The sequence below is a fragment of the Nelumbo lutea genome, chromosome 5, assembly GCF_056320005.1.
Source record: "Nelumbo lutea isolate HS-2025 chromosome 5, American lotus-T2T, whole genome shotgun sequence".
NCBI lineage: Eukaryota > Viridiplantae > Streptophyta > Magnoliopsida > Proteales > Nelumbonaceae > Nelumbo > Nelumbo lutea.
Genome location: NC_142688.1, coordinates 15018490 through 15034575, shown reverse-complemented (window position 1 = coordinate 15034575; position 16086 = coordinate 15018490). Strand labels below are relative to the sequence as shown.

The following is a 16086-nucleotide window of genomic DNA, read 5'->3' as shown; positions in this document are numbered from 1 at the left end:
TCAAACCAAACATAGACATAACGTTTTTAAGCAAAACCATAGCTATGCTTTTGAAGCAAAACTGGACCTAAACTGACGACATCACAACCTATAGGTTGCAACAAAGTCGACTGGAACATGATCCGAATCCAATTGCAACGGCAAAAGAAACATCATCTAAATCTTACTCTTGAGATCGATCATGATGAACTCAAGTTTAATTTCAATATTCAGAAACTCCAACAGCAACTTTATTAAAGGACATATACTCTGTATATTAATTTGGTAAGGTGCATTTGATTTTGATGTGGTGAATTAATTTGTTGTGGAACCCCAAAATCAGGCCAAATGCATAGTATATATACTCAATAGGTTTAATGTTCAAAATCAAGGATATGCAAATTGAATATATCAGATGCTTTTGCTTCTTTAACTATTAATTATGGAAAACAAAGCCTATAGTTTTCCATTATCAGGGCACAATGAAACCATATAATTAATTTTCTGTATCAAAACTTAAAATCCATGAAGCATGAATCTTGGCTGAGCCTTCATTTATATATATATGGATCATGAATGAATGCATGATCCAGCCCAACACACAAAAAGGGGAAAAAGAAGAGAAGGAATTAAAACAAAAAAAATGAAAATAATTGGATTACGTACTCGATCGTGTAAAAAATAAACCAATATGCTATACTCTTCCATCAATAGTAAAAATCAAATGAATAAATTGAATGAATTACATTATCCTTCGTCCCTAATACCACTAAATATTTATATATATGTAACAAGTCTCAACTCAGTTTGTTATGTCTCCTGTAGTTTGAGTTTGAGGTTGAATTAATCTCACTTAGACCGGTGTGGAGCAGGAAGAAGTGGAAGGATCAAACAGAGCCGGGAGCAAGTACTTCCTCCCGTTTGCACCGTGCGCATTGTAGCTTGCACCAGTTGTGGGATCCACCAATAGCTCCCCTGCGTAACCCGGGTATGCCCCTTTGCCGTACACACCAGGGCAAGCTGAGGCTGCCTCCAGAGGTGCTCCACCGGGACCTTGAAAGTAACCGTTCCCAAAGGGGTTCGTCACAGTTCCGGCCAATAGACCGGCCAGGTTGATCACCATACCGTCCACGCCGACGTCGTTGTTTGGTGCCACTAAGGGTGGACTCTGTGGTCCGTAGATGGGCTGGTGGAACGGCCAGGCACATCGACCCGGACACTGAGTCTCCGAGTTGCCAACCCAGATGTATGCAAACTTCTTGTTCACCTTCACCACAGACCCAGAGCTCTTAGAAGCCATAGAAGAACCATGGGTGCCACATCTGCTGGAGCAGAAGCCTTGGACGGCCACATCGGATGCCGTCAGTACGACGTTAATGGCGTTCTTTTGGTCTCCTCTCGCTGCCAATTCTAGGATTTGCTTATTTGTAAGAGATTTCCCCAAAGAGTATTTGTCATCCAGGATCTGTTTACCCATCTCAAGGACGAGGGAAGGGTGCTTCTTCGAGGGGGAGGAGGAGGAGGATGAGGAGAGGTGGTAGTACTTGTCAATGGTTTTCCACCAGGTGGCAACCGAAGGTTGAGTCTGGGTAGTCTTTAATGCCGAAGAAGTGGAAAGAGAAGAGATGAAATCAGAGACGATAGCTCGCTGGGAAGGCTTGAAATTGCCATACCAGATGAGATTGATGGAAATTTTGCCGGAGAGAAGGGAACCATTGTGGTATTGTAAGAGCTGAGACTGATCCTGTACCAGAGTAGAGAGTATCCGCGCAGCGGAAGAGAAATGAATAACAGAGGTTAGCAAAAAGAGTTGGAAGAATAGATTGATTGGAACCGAAGAAGCCATTATCAATCTCAATCTGTATCGGATTCGTATGGTTGATAAGTAGGAGGGGAAAGAAAGAAAGCAGTAGCAAGGGGAAGCTAGGATGGTTTGTGTTTGATGTAGATGCGCCGCGGGATTTACATAAACTTGAAGAGACGAGTAATTTTATTGCGTGATATTTAAAAAAAGTTGGGGGAAGAAACAGCGACGAAGGAGTTGGGTGCATATGAATTATGAGGATGAGATCATGAGAGGGCCAAAGAACGCGTTTTTCAATTAATTGAAGTAGTTTACTTTTACCTGTTGTGATGTGGCACCGCATATCCCGTCTTTCTGTATACAGCTAAGCTAAGCGCTACTTGTGGCTTGTGAATTGTGATGATGTAAATTTGTTGAAAAACTAGTGTCTACTGGTGCAAACTGACTGCACACTGCAAGCTGGAAGGTAGCCTTTCTTCTGCACCTGTATTTAAGATGAATGTCAAGCTGGAAGGCATCGATGATGATTTCTCCTTATCCATCCACAAATCATCATCAGTGATTTTTTAATAATCATAAAAAAAATGTTATCCGGTATTATTTATGTTATATAAGTTGATTTTTGAGAAATCGATTTGGAGTTTGTTTGGTATAAAAAATTGTTGTTTGGTATCATTTATGTTATAAAAGCTGTATTCTAATGTCGTGTTGGAATATGCCATGTCATACTCAAAAAACCGGAATTAGTTAAAAGTCAGAAAATCATAAATAAAAAGTGATTAATCAATTTTTGACTGATTTCCCAAAAATCAGCATAATCGGCCAACCAAATAAAAAAAAAATCACTGATTATTCAAATTCTAATGTAAATCCTACATAGCTCCCATTTTTGAAAAATCATCTTCAGTGCCAAATATCACCTTCGTTTCCCCTTCCCCTTTGGATAGTAACATTTAGGTTAATGTTTGGTTTGAAAGAAAAGGTAGAGAAGGGAAGAAAAGGTATGGAATTCTATACAAGGTTTATAAACGTTTTTCTACCTTTCCTTTCCTTTCCTTTCACTATTTTTTTCATTTAAATTTTAAACCAAACACAGTCTTAATAGCAATGGAAGAAGAAGATGTGGGCCTCTCGAAGTTTCAGCAATTCATCATTCACCATCCATAGTGGTGGTCATCATGTACCATCTTTTAACATCCATTAAAATAATCTAGGGGGACCAATTTTCAAAAAAAACACTCATGCTTCCAAGACCCGTTTTTCTCGCAAAAAAACACTTCTATCATGTAGATAGTGAGCAATACTCTGCTGTTTGGTAAGGTGATTTTCACCACCATTTTTCTTCTATATGCTGACAGGTAAACATCACATAGGATGCACATCAGTCAACTATTGGGGGATATGGTTCACCGATGCATAAAACATCAAGGTCTCGATTTTCGAGACGTCTGATTTTTAAAATATCGGCTGAACCAAACAATAAGATACATGGATGTATGTTGAAACGCCTATATGATTCCAACGTGACACCATTTTTTTAAAAAACGGCCATGATTCCAAACATCCCCAAGTCTAGAATCAGCTGTCTCTGTCGGGTTACATTGAAATTGAACCCTACCGTGAGCATGTGGTACCCTCTAGCGCCTCTACTAGAAATGGGCCAGACTACTAATGCAAACAATAGGAGTAAGGTGATCTACGACTAGAAATACCGTGATCGAATCCAACTACTGTTTGTTTCCTTAAAAAAATCCAGCTACTGATGCTCCGACCGACTGCTTGTATCTACTTTCTTGGCGTTGGGTCTGTCTGAACTGCAGCTTATGCCTAGGCTCCTGGTGTTAGCTGGGTCCTAGAATTAAATTATATATGAGCTGGAATCGGGATATGGATGGGTGTTGTAAGTATTTTCATTTATACTGCAGTATAAATATATATATATATATATATATATATATATAACGCATAGCCCTTGTATTTGTATTTTCATACCTAAATTTGTATTATACATATTTGCAATTATACTACTTCCAAACTAAAAGCCTAAGAGATAAGGATAGAGAAGGGTGTAGTGAGGTGCATTCACCTTTATCACAGAGAACCAGGCAGGAACACCGAGTAGCTATGTATCTTAGCTAATGGGTCATCGACACAAATGAATTCATTTTCGTTTTCCTGAATTCAACTAGAGAGAACAAGTCAATAGTGCAGAAATAAATATTTTGAGGGGCCATGGGGCTTGATGATCAAGGGTTCTATACTTCTATTCTATTAAGTCAACTTGCAGTCTATTTGTTTTCATTCTAATTTAATTTTTAACTTGTCGATTAGGCTGGATCCATGAGTGAGTGAGACACTGAGACCAAAGTTGAGAAACACCCAATGGAATTCTGGGAAGGAACATGATGAGGTGTATATGAAGACGGAAATTGGACAAGAGGAGTACCTTTGACCATGTGAGATAGAAAGTCCAAATAAATAGCCCGCCTTTTCAGGCTTTTTTTTTTTTAAAGTCCAAATAGCCGAAAAACATTGTGTTGTTGGAATAAGTAATTCCCTGCGAAAAAACGCGATGCAAAAATATGGGATGCTTTATTTTGAAATGCGTTTTTTAATATTAAAATTACAGTACCATTTTTAAATTTGTTATCCAAATATTATTTATTATATATTTTTTTCTGGTATAAGTACATCTCATATGTACATATTATATTTAAAATTTGAAAACATTTATTATACATTTTCCTAATTTTCTTTAGCCTACATGCATGGTCATTGCAAGAAAACCCTGATGATCTTAGAGAATGACTCTCTGAACGAGAACTAATGGTCTATTCTCATAGTTTGTTATCAAAAATTGAAATTAACTAAAATAATATTTCATTTTCGAAGTACAGGAGGAAATAAGCATTCATCAAGAATGAGAATAGGATTCTATTCCGTCCAAGCGGAACAGTTTTTAATTGGAATGACCCGTTTCTACTGAATGGGTTGGGGGGGGGGGGGGGATGGTGATCTTGAATTAATAATGATTAAAGACTCGTCGATCTCGCATCTTGTTTCAATTCTAAAAGGCAGAAAGTGCCCATTTTGAAGACTTTGTTTCAAAAGCAAAGCACTCTAATTTTGCTCTTCATGATAAAAAATTAATTAAATCAATAAATGAATTACAGTATCCTCCGTAGGCCCTATGGGACTATGGACCTTTCCTACATGATCAAAAGTACGTCTGAAGTATACACCTACAGACCACAATCTTTTCTTTCTCCACCGAATCGGAGATTGCCGTACGAGCTATTGCTATTTACTATACCGTATGGTTAATACTAGTATACCCTCTCTCTCTCTCTCTCTCCTCAAACGGTCAAACCAATGTGAGGCAGGAAGAAGTGGAAGGATCAAACAAGGCTGGGAGAAGGTATTTCCTTCCGTTTGCGCCGTATGCATTGTAGCTAGCTCCAGTGGTGGGATCTACCCGTAACTCCCCTGCGTAACCCGGGTAAGACCCCTTGCCATATACGCCTGGGCAAGCCGAAGCTACCTCTAGAGGCGCTCCTGCAGATCCCTGGAAGTAGCCGTTGCCGAAGGGATTCGTCGCCGTTCCTGCCAACAGACTCCCAAGGTTGATCACGATACCATCCACGCCCACGTCGTTGTTTGGTGCCACCAACGGTGGGCTTTGGGGTCCGTAGATGGGCTGGTGGAACGGCCAAGCACATTGACCTGGGCACTGAATCTCCGAGTTTCCCACCCAGATGTATGCGAACTTGTACTTGCTATTCTTCTTCACCAGGGCACCGGAGGAGGAAGAGCCGTGTGTTCCGCACCTGCTCGAGCAGAAGCCTTCGACGGCCACGTCCGAAGCCGTCAACACAATGTTGATGGCGTTCTTTTGGTCTCCTTTCGCAGCCAACTGCACCAGTTGCTTGCTGGTGAGAGATTTCCCAACCGAGTAGTTGTCAAGGATCTGCTTGCCCATCTGGAGGGTGAGGGAGGGGTGCTTCTTGGCGCCGAGGTGGTAGTATTTCTCGGTGGTTTTCCACCAGGTAGCAACAGAAGGTTGGGCCTGCTGGGTCTGGGTGGACTTTGAAGCTGATGGTGTGGTGATGGACGAGATAAAATCGGAGATGATGGCACGTTGGGAAGGCTTGAAGTTGCCATACCAAATGAGGTTTACTGAGATTTTTCCATAGAGGAGAGGACCGTTGTGGTACTGCAAGAGCTGGGCCTGCTCCTGTACCTGATCGGCGAGTCTCCTAGCAGCGGAGGATAAATGAATTAGGGAGACCATGAAGAAGATTTGGAACAAGAATAGCTTGGTTGAACCCATTATTCACTGGGTTTTTTATTTTGGCAGAAAGACCACTGGAGAGAAAAGAAGAAGAAGAAGAGAGAATGGGGAGTTGGGAGGTGTTTGTTGTATAGGCAGCAGGGACTACAGGGGTAATATATAGTTCCAAGAGACGTGTTATTTTATTATTATTTTGATGAATGAAATAAAGAAGAGGAGAGTTGGACAGAGATGGTTAACGAGTTAAAAAATTATAAAAATAATAACATTGGGTGGGGACTGGGGGGTGTCAGTCTCGATACAGCTAAGGCATCTATCCCCCTTGCAGTAAGTGCCATAAAAGCACATTACTACAGCTAAGGTAAAGTAAAGGGTGGGTACGAAAATGACGGGAATGACCTTATACATTGCTGTTTCTGAACAAAGAAGTTGGGGCATTGAAGGGAAATAACAAAAATAAAGAGGAATAAAAAACCTGAAAAGAGAAGAGACGTTGCAGTCCATAGAGAGTGTGTGTGGAAGGGATATACTACTGGCCACTGCGGTCGGGGGAAGGGGGTGTTTTCATAGGGATGCGCGGAGAAGCCAACTGGCGTCGTCGTTTTGCGTGGGGTGTTTTCTCGAAATATAGAAAACTTTTTACTTTGGTGGGAGCATCCGAGGTGAAAATCCAACCCCAACCCCAACCCCAAGGAAAAAACAATTAAAAAGGAGAGAGAGAGAGACAGAGAGAGGACAACGCGGTTGGGTTTGGAGTTGGCCGTTGGGGTTAATCCTTGAAAACGCGCCCGCGCATCGGCGCATGCACACGCAACTCGTGAAAGCGAATCAGTGGTTGGTGACAGGGATGGGAGTAACCAGAAATAGCAGAATCCAGCTGGACGAAGCTAATAGATGCCAACTGGAAGCGCTCCAAAGTACAAGAGAGACGGGCTTCATCAGCTTTTGCGTGTGATTGGAGAATAGAAAACTTGGCTTTTCGGAGCGAGCAATAGAGTCGAGTCGTTTCTCTTTCTTTCTTTCTCCAAATTTCACTCGCTAACGCCCTTTTTAATTTGTATCTTTAGCCATTTTCTTTCAATAATTTTATCATATGGTGAAATTAAAATTCTTTTGTCGCCTTTCGTTTCGTTTTTCTTCAATTTAATCTTGCAGATTTGGCAGTTGATCATTGACATCACCAATCGAGTTCGATCAGCTACCAACATACGGTGCCGATAACATTCTAATCAGTCATTATAGCCGTACATCGAGAACATCTACTATTCAATGACTAAGGGATATGTTCCGGCTGCAGATTCCACCTCTCACCAATAATTATGTACGAATCCTGATATGGACTCAATAGTATTTAGACCTCCAAATTTTGAATGGGCCCGAGCCCGAACAGTTGCCAAACTTCAGACTGCAAGCCCATCTTGTTTTGGATCCATATGATCATTGGACTGCAAACCCATATCTTCTTTAGACTATAGAGTATAGACACACAATGAGATTATCAGATAATTTACGACCTAAATCATTAAATTTTTAGAAACAAATAAACTTAGGTACTGCAATTTCATTGCTTTCTTGACAGTCTAATCTTAGTTGAAAACTTCTTTTCTTTGAAATTTCAATTAAAAAAATAAATAATTAACGAATTAAGGTGGAAAAAAAGATTTCTAACAAAATTTCCTAAGCACCTGATTTTGAGTTTTAAACGGATCTAATATTCAATCCATTAATATCTTTTCATGTATAAAAAAAAATATTCAACCCATTAATATATAAATTCAAATCAAATCATACCCACTGGATTTAGATATGAAATGTCATTAATAAATTAAACAGAAAAATGACCATTATCTTATATGTTATTAATAAAACATAGAAACAATGCTAGGCTTGAACCTACATTAATGTTTTAGTAAACATACAGCATTGCACCAACTTTACTAGCAAATACATATTAATTTTATGTAGATATAAATATAAACATAAATATTAGCAGATTTTATTCAGCTGTTGTGGAAATAAATGTTTTTCTGAAAAACATTTTATCAGACCAAGTCTTGGAAATAATATTAAAGGTGTGGTACGAGGAACGGCATTGGTTCCAAATTTTATAATGGCTTAATCAAAGCCCACTGTACTCATTAAGAATTCTGAGATTGGAGAAAAAAAAATGCGGCATTGTGGTAGGCAGATCTAATTTTGTAATGGTTATTAGCTCGATTTGCTAGTTATGCCACCCCCCACCCCCCCGTTGCCTGTTGGTATGGTCTATTCTGGCTTTCTAATTAAGAACCTTGTTCCGCATTTTTTTTTTTTTTATGAAATGCACATAATTGTTTGTCCAACTGAAAATTTTTATCTATTAACTTTGCTTTTGCGTGGAAATCTTTGTTGTCCATATCTTCTAATTAATTTGCGTTGGTCTACACGGCAAAAAGGAAAACCATGGCTTTCGTTGTTTGTCGTTACAAATTCAGCAGCAAACAGCAAATAGCAGGCCTGGTCTGGTAAGCTACTATTGCATATTGTTAAATCAGTGCAGTGCAGGCTTCATCCTGATCATCCTGCTGTAAATATTAATTATTAATGTATATGTGCCAGCTTCGGTGCTTGTAGGTGGATGAGATTGGCTCTGATGAGTGATGACCAACAAAAACAGCGTCTCTCTTTCAAAATTACACCATGAGCATGGGCATCATTAATCCATACTACGTATGTACGTACGTACACCCCACACACCACAGTGATAGAGTCATGTACATTAAGTCATTAATTATTACTTTTTCATTTAGGTCTGTTAATGGTTTATAATCAAAAGAAAATTTGACCTGAAAAACGTTGTAGGCCTGTGGGCTTTGGTCTTGGCCTTTCCACCACAACCCCCAACAACAGAACAAGGCCTTGCCACATGCTACTTCCTGCCGGCCGGGTTTCCTGTTCATCGACGCTTAATTGCATATTGTAATTGCTATTATTGTTTGTGGTCAATGGTCATGTACCTTAGTTACTGGTTAGAGCCTATTAATTTGGAATATGGAAAAAAAAAAAAAGAGCTTTTCTGTGTGTTGGTGGTAATGTGGCAAACATACTAACTCTTAACTCTCAAATATTCTTAATTATTTGCATATTTTCTTTAATTACTTATTATTTACATCTATCCCAAATAACTGCTCCACTAAATTAAGCTAAGACCATTGATACGCCCTTCCTCTTATGTTTCCCTATTTATAATTATATTTCCAAAGAAAATCGTTTATCATACCCGCCCACATACTGCACTAATTACGCTAATTTCAATTCTATTGGTCAATATATTTTTTATACTGATATCTTTCTTACCATACTCGCCCGCTATTGGTGCCTTAGAAATCCAAAGCTTTTTCTTCTTTTAAGAGTTCTAGTTTAATGGCCGTTTAATGACGGCTGAGGTTATTGAAGCGAAAGATTTAGGCCTCGTTTTCTTCAATGGTGTTTGATTGAGTAGAATTAGAATTTTATTTCTTATTATTGTTAGAATGATATTCTTCCATTTGAGGAAATGGTCATTTTCTTGAGAATAAAATCCTATTTCTACTGATTCCAATTCCCATTTTTATTCCCCTCTATATCAAACAGATTATGGGAATGGATCATTCCAATTCTGACTGTGAACCAAATGGACCCCTATTGTTTTGTCTTCTAGTTGTTCAAATGAATTAAACAATGAAAATTTAGAGGGTATAATAATTTACAAACTTTTCAGTTTTAGGCTTTCAGCTATGCACAACCTCTTAACATATAAAGCAATAAGCTTTCAAACTCAATATTTTTAGCTGATATCAAATAGCCCTTTAAGCAATGTTTGGAACTGACTCGAAAGGAAAGTTTTTAAAACTTTAACAAACTACTTATACTGGGAGGGGGAGGCTTACGTGGTGGGAGAAATCTGAGCCTTTAATTTTGTGGGACTTAGGTAGTATTTGATAGCGCTCAAAAAACTTGCTTTCCAGAGATAATAAACATTTGGGGTCACGTCTTAAAGGTGTATATGAATGCCATTTACAGACCTGAAATGGTAAGAGTTCACCCAGCTACTTAATGTAGTTAGAGGCAATTCAGAGCTGATAAAATGTCCTAAATGCCTTCTTATCATTTCTCAAATGACAAAAATTACTTTTTCTTAAACTCAAATCCAATCCCTAATTCACTTTCCAAGTTAAAGTTTCAAGCCTTCCTTCTCCATGCCGGCAACTCTACCAATGATGTCTTCAATTTCTCACTTACGTAAAGCTCTCCGTTAATGGTGGACCACAAGGAACACCTTCTCCTGCCAAGACCCTTGCTAGTTGTAAACATTAGAGTGCAATCATTCAGACCCTCTGCCTCCAGGCAATTGCTTTTCCAAGGCACAAACTTCCTAGGGCTGAAGAAGCACGGGCAAAGTATGCATCTCTATGTTGACACCTTTGGGAACTGTCACCTCATTTTTATAGAATCAACGAGTTGGTGACATCTACTATTAACACCTTTGGGAACTCTCACCTCATTTTCATAGAACCAATGGCATCTACTAATGACATCGACGGTGGTTCCTTGCAGAAGGTGCATCCACCAACCATTTGCTATTTTGACTTATTCAACCTCAATACATTAGATGGTTGGATAAACTCTTCCCTTTGGATTAAAATGGTAGAATCCACCATTTTAAGATTGATGTAACTGTTTCTGGTCACGTACCAATTTTTTATTTTTTGGCTAAGTACCTCGTCATTTGATCTGCTCCCAGGAAATGATGGTTGAGCTCCCTGGTGGTGAACTGCCTGGGGGAGAGCTATGTCGAGCTCCCTGATGGCTAACTGCCTAGGGGAGAGCTATGCTGAGCTCCCTGGTGGTGAGCTACCTTGGTGGACTCGTCATTTGACTTACTCCTAGGTGGCCTGTAATTCAGAGGATGGTGGAGCTCCCTAGTGTAGTGCGACCCAACTGCCCTCTACATGAGGTGATCTCCTCTCCTTTGTAGGTGGCGGGAGCTGAGGGACTTGCGAGAACTCCATCTTTTCCTCCTCTTTGTAGGCGGCGGGAGCTGAGGAACCTGCGAGAACTCCATCTTTCCTCCTCTTTGTAGGCGGCGGGAGCTGAGGAACCTGCGAGAACTCCATCTTTCCTCCTCTTTGTAGGCAACGGGTGCTTGAGGAACCTGTGAGAATTCCATCTTTCCTCCTCTTTGTAGGCAGCGAGAGCTGAGGAACCCGCGAGAACTCCATCTTTCCTCCTCTTTGTAGGTGGCGTGAGCTGAGGAACCTGCGAGAACTCCATTTTTCCTCCTTTTTGTAAGCGGCGGGAGTTTGAGGAACCTGCGAGAACTAAACCAAGGGGCCCGGTGGTATTTACCCGGCAGGGACTCTCCGATGCCTAAGTTAGCACTCTGATTGTAGAGGGCTTGAAGATGATATTACAGGAATGAGAGAGCTAGAGAGCAAGGATTACCTCCATTTTTCATTCTCTTCCCCTTGGCTTTGGGGGTCGGAGTCCTTATATAGTGGTGCCTCAGCCATTACTGCCAGGACTAAGGTGGCAGGTGCAGGCTGTTGATTCAGGGTATGAACTCGTCAGGCGTGACATGCTTATTAGAGATGGCAGGCACGATGCCGCCTGGCAAGAGATGTGGGCGCTGCTACCAGATCTGTCAGGTACGATTGTTAGGCAGGAGATCTTCCTGCGATATGCCGAACTGCTCTTCTGTACCGAGCTACCCTGCAAGTGGCGAGCTGCCTATGGCGACGAGCTCCCTGGTGGCTACTTGGTGACGAGCTCCTTGGTGAGCTGCCGAGCTCCTTGGAGAGCTTCCTAGCTCCTTAGTGGTGAGCTCCTTGGAGAGTGGCCGAGCTCCTTGGTGGCGAGCTCCTTGGAGAGCTGCCTAGCTCCTTGGTGGGCTCCTTGGAGAGTTTCCGAGCTCCCTGGTGGCGAGCTCCTTGGAGAGTTGCCTAGCTCCTTAGTGGCGAGCTCTTTGGCGAGCTCCTTGGAGAGCTGCCTAGCTCCTTGGTGGGCTCCTTGGAGAGCTCCTTGGAGAGTTTTCGAGCTCCTTGGTGACGAGCTCCTTGGTGAGCTACCGAGCTCCTTGGCGAGCTCCTTGGAGAGCTGCCTAGCTCCTTGGTGAGCTCCTTGGTGGGCTGCCGAGCTCCTTGGTGGCGAGCTCCTTGGAGAGCTGCCTAGCTCCTTGGAGAGTTTTCGAGCTCCTTGGTGGCGAGCTCCTTGGAGAGTTGCCTAGCTCCTTAGTGGCGAGCTCTTTGGCGAGCTGCCGATCTCCTTGGTGAGCTCCTTGGAGAGCTGCCTAGCTCCTTGGAGAGCTGCCTAGCTCCTTGGAGAGCTGCCGAGCTCCTTGGAGAGCTGCCTAGCTCCTTGGTGGGCTCCTTGGAGAGTTTTTGAGCTCCTTGGTGACGAGCTCCTTGGTGAGCTGCCGAGCTCCTTGGCGAGCTCCTTGGAGAGCTGCCTAGCTCCTTGGTGAGCTCCTTGGCGAGCTCCTTGGTGGGCTGCCGAAATCCTTGGCGAGCTCCTTGGAGAGCTGCCTAGCTCCTTGGTGAGCTCCTTGGTGGGCTGCCGAGCTCCTTGACGAGCTCCTTGGAGAGCTTGCCTAGCTCCTTGGTGAGCTCCTTGGTGGGCTGCCGAGCTCCTTGCCGAGCTCCTTGGAGAGCTGTCGAGCTCCTTAGTGAGCTCCTTGGTGAGCTCCTTGGAGAGCTGCCATGAGGTGCCAGGTGTCATAATTCCATTGGAGGTCCAAATCTGCCCTCATCAAAGATGTTGAAAGATTGAACTATCTCAAACAACCTTACTTGTTTAGAGCTTTTAATAAACAAAAAAGCATATATACCTCTTTTCAAACTTCAGCTAAATAATAGCTTTTACACTTTTCAGATTCCAGATTTCAATGTTATTAAACGACACCTTAGTGGGACCCCATGTTATAAAGTGGAAAATAAGCCAATATAAAGGGAGGGTTGTGTGACAACATTTCATTCCCTTATCACTTATCACATGATGATTAATCTACATACTAGCATTTTTCTTCACAAAATTTGTTGAGAATTTCCCCCCTCTACTTTTTTTGTTTCTCTTTTATGTTCTATCAAACGAATATAGCCTTATTGTGTTAATACACAACGATTTTTTCAGGTGGCAGTGGGCTTTTGAGTTCATCCTTGATGCCATAGTACTACCAATAGATGAGACTTTGGCCGCATGTATATAGCACAAATGATGCCAAATTGCCAATACATGGTTCAATTGGTGAGATCTCTAACTCGTTATAGTAGAAACATGAGATCAAATCATGTGACTATAACCTAACTAAATTGCAGTCCAATGTACATATGTGTACCTAGGGTGGATTCGAGCCAAGCCAAACCAAATACTTGACTATTCGAGCTCAACTCATTGAAACTGCGTTAGGCTCGAGCTCAAGATTGGCTTGGTTCAAAGTTTATAAGTCCGAGCTTGGCTCGGCTATACATATAAAAATATATATTTTTTATTTTACTTAAAAAGTAATAATTATAAAAATTGTTTACTATTATACATAAAAATAAAAATATTATTATATATATGCATATGTTATATATATATATTTGTTATACTAGACTTGTGAGCCTCATGAACTGAGCTTTATTTGATTTGAGCTTGGCTTGATTAGCAAACGAGCCTATATATTAGGCTCAAGCTCGACTTGAATCTTGATTTAAACCGAGCCAAATCAAACTTTTCATGAACCGAGCTCAAATAATTTATGAAAAACTCGAACCGTGGGCACCCCTATGTGTACACCTGAATAACGCCACTGGATTATTGTTGGATTACAAATTTCCTAGTTGCTTGCCATGGAGATTTGGATATCCAACAAACATGAGATGTGTAAAACCAGATTCAATTAGTGCAAGCTCCATAAAAACAATCTGTATAGAATGCAAGAATGCAAGGCTATAAAGGCTATTTGAACTGTGTTCAAACGAAGCTTGCACGTACTGAAGCCGATCTCCAGACGTGATGCACTCACCGAGTATTGGCAACGGAGTCGTTTTGAATTAGAATCTCCAGAATCGAAAACAAGTTTAATTTATTATATATTGTGATTTTCCCCATAATGCTTTCTTTGCATTTGCTGGCAATTGATGGATAGTGATTTGACCCGACCCCTTGGGACGGTGACACGTGGACATGACTCAGCACAAGTAACAGCTCAACACAACAGCCTCACCGCGACTAAGTAATGAACCCGTAGGATAGCTCGCTATAGCGTGAGCTCAAGGACCCCTGATGTGCTGAAAGGGAATACTCCAAGACAAGTCTATCCCAGTTCGCGAGATAGGATAACCATCTCGCTCCAATGCTTAGGTAGAAAAACTGCCTCAATGACCACCTCAAGAGGAATCACCTCAAAGTACCCCTAAGAGCTCGCTACAGAATAGCCTGCTACAAGGTAGCTCGCAATAGGACAGCTCGCTACAAGGTTAGTTCACTGCAAGGCAACTCACTACTAAGTGACACAACGTTTTCAGGAAGCTTCTATCTAACAGGACCGTACCTGTCAAACTGCACCACGTCTCCTTACTGACGGCACAGTCCCTGACAGCCCGACAAGACTGCACCCACGTCTCTCGATAGATGGTGGCGTGTCTGTCCTTCCGGGATGTGTCATTCATCCGATTGGGTAAACTCTGCAACGGTCACCTGCGCAGCCATGACAGATAATGACTGCGAGAGAGGTCCAGTGGTGGTTACGCCCGATTTGACAAGAATGCCCATATTTAAGAGCCCCATGGTCGAAGGGGAAAATATATATCTTGAACATCTTGAACATATTTGAACTTTATCTCGAGTTAATCTTGAATATTCAGTGATCTAGTGCGACCTGCACTCTTAGCCTTCTTTGCACTCTTTACTGCTTTCTCCAGTGTTCTAACTTAAGCACCGGAGTATTCCCACCGGACAAATCTCTTGGGAATCGTCTTCTTCTCAGGTATCGTCCGTCGCCAGATAGGAGACAGTCAGCTACCAGGTACGAATGCCCGGATTGCACAGTATATACAGTTACTACAACAATAATACATAGAAAAGGGTGGTTAATTTGGATTCCTACAGTCAGGCCATTTCTATAATGTATCATTCATTGGACTTTTCTGTGTACATGCAAGAGCCAAAGCTGCGATGTTCTTAGTTCTTCTTAGACCTTTGCTTTTAGTCTATGAAGTTTGGGCCTTAACGTATAGGCCCACTCTACGCTTGCTTACATTTTACGCCTTTACGGATACCCTACCAATTGATTAACCAAGGGTCGGGTCATGACCAAGTGCACTGTGCACATGCTCTTTCTTTGACTTCAAAACAGGCCCATGGGCATTTGGGTGCCAACTGATTAACTGAACTCTGAACTCTCTTGAGTCTTGTCTCTTCCTTGAAAGCGAGTTTGATTTAGACACCACGCCGCAAAGAAGCTTACATGTTGATGCCTTGATGGACGATGGTGTCTTTTTTCAGGCTTGGCCGGGCTGGATCCTTTGAGCTAGGCCCAAATAAGGACTTTGTATGATTGTATCTCCTGTTTCCTCACTATTCACTAATATAATTTTCATTCTTTTTTTATTAAAAAACAAAAAATCACGATTCACGCACAAGGTACACGAGTCACAACTCACAAGACCTTACAGACCTCACTTTTCTGCTGCCAAAAGCTCCACTTCGGTACGGTAGACCGTAGACTTACCACACACTTATCCACATTTCGTTTGAGACACTTGTGCGTGTGTCAGTTTTCGTCTACTATAGTTCGTAGCACTCAGCAAAGCATGTGGGATATTGATCCAACTTAGGTGGACCCTGGACCCATCACCCATGGGCCGGGCCGGCCTTCTATCTCCCTCGTAATGAGAAATAATTAAAATAATTACAATTATAGGCTTAAAGAAAGTAGATAATCTTAGATTTAAGCTTTAAAGAAAGATCCGCAAAGATAAAAAATTGAACGAAATAAGCCCAATGACATCTA

General features: G+C 41.6%; 2 protein-coding genes across 2 annotated transcripts; both read right to left on the bottom strand.

Moving 5' to 3' along the window:
- Window positions 1–608: 608 nt before the first annotated feature.
- On the bottom strand, window positions 609–2238 carry LOC148850539 (protein PHOSPHATE-INDUCED 1-like). The gene has a single exon (XM_088945478.1). The coding sequence runs from the start codon at window positions 1823–1825 to the stop codon at window positions 833–835; it is 993 nt and encodes a 330-aa protein (XP_088801604.1). The 5' UTR covers window positions 1826–2238; the 3' UTR covers window positions 609–832.
- A 2669-nt stretch (window positions 2239–4907) lies between these two features.
- Window positions 4908–7082, bottom strand: LOC148850538 (protein PHOSPHATE-INDUCED 1-like). The gene has a single exon (XM_088945477.1). It carries the CDS (start codon window positions 6111–6113, stop codon window positions 5148–5150), a length of 966 nt encoding a protein of 321 aa, XP_088801603.1. The 5' UTR covers window positions 6114–7082; the 3' UTR covers window positions 4908–5147.
- Window positions 7083–16086: the final 9004 nt, after the last annotated feature.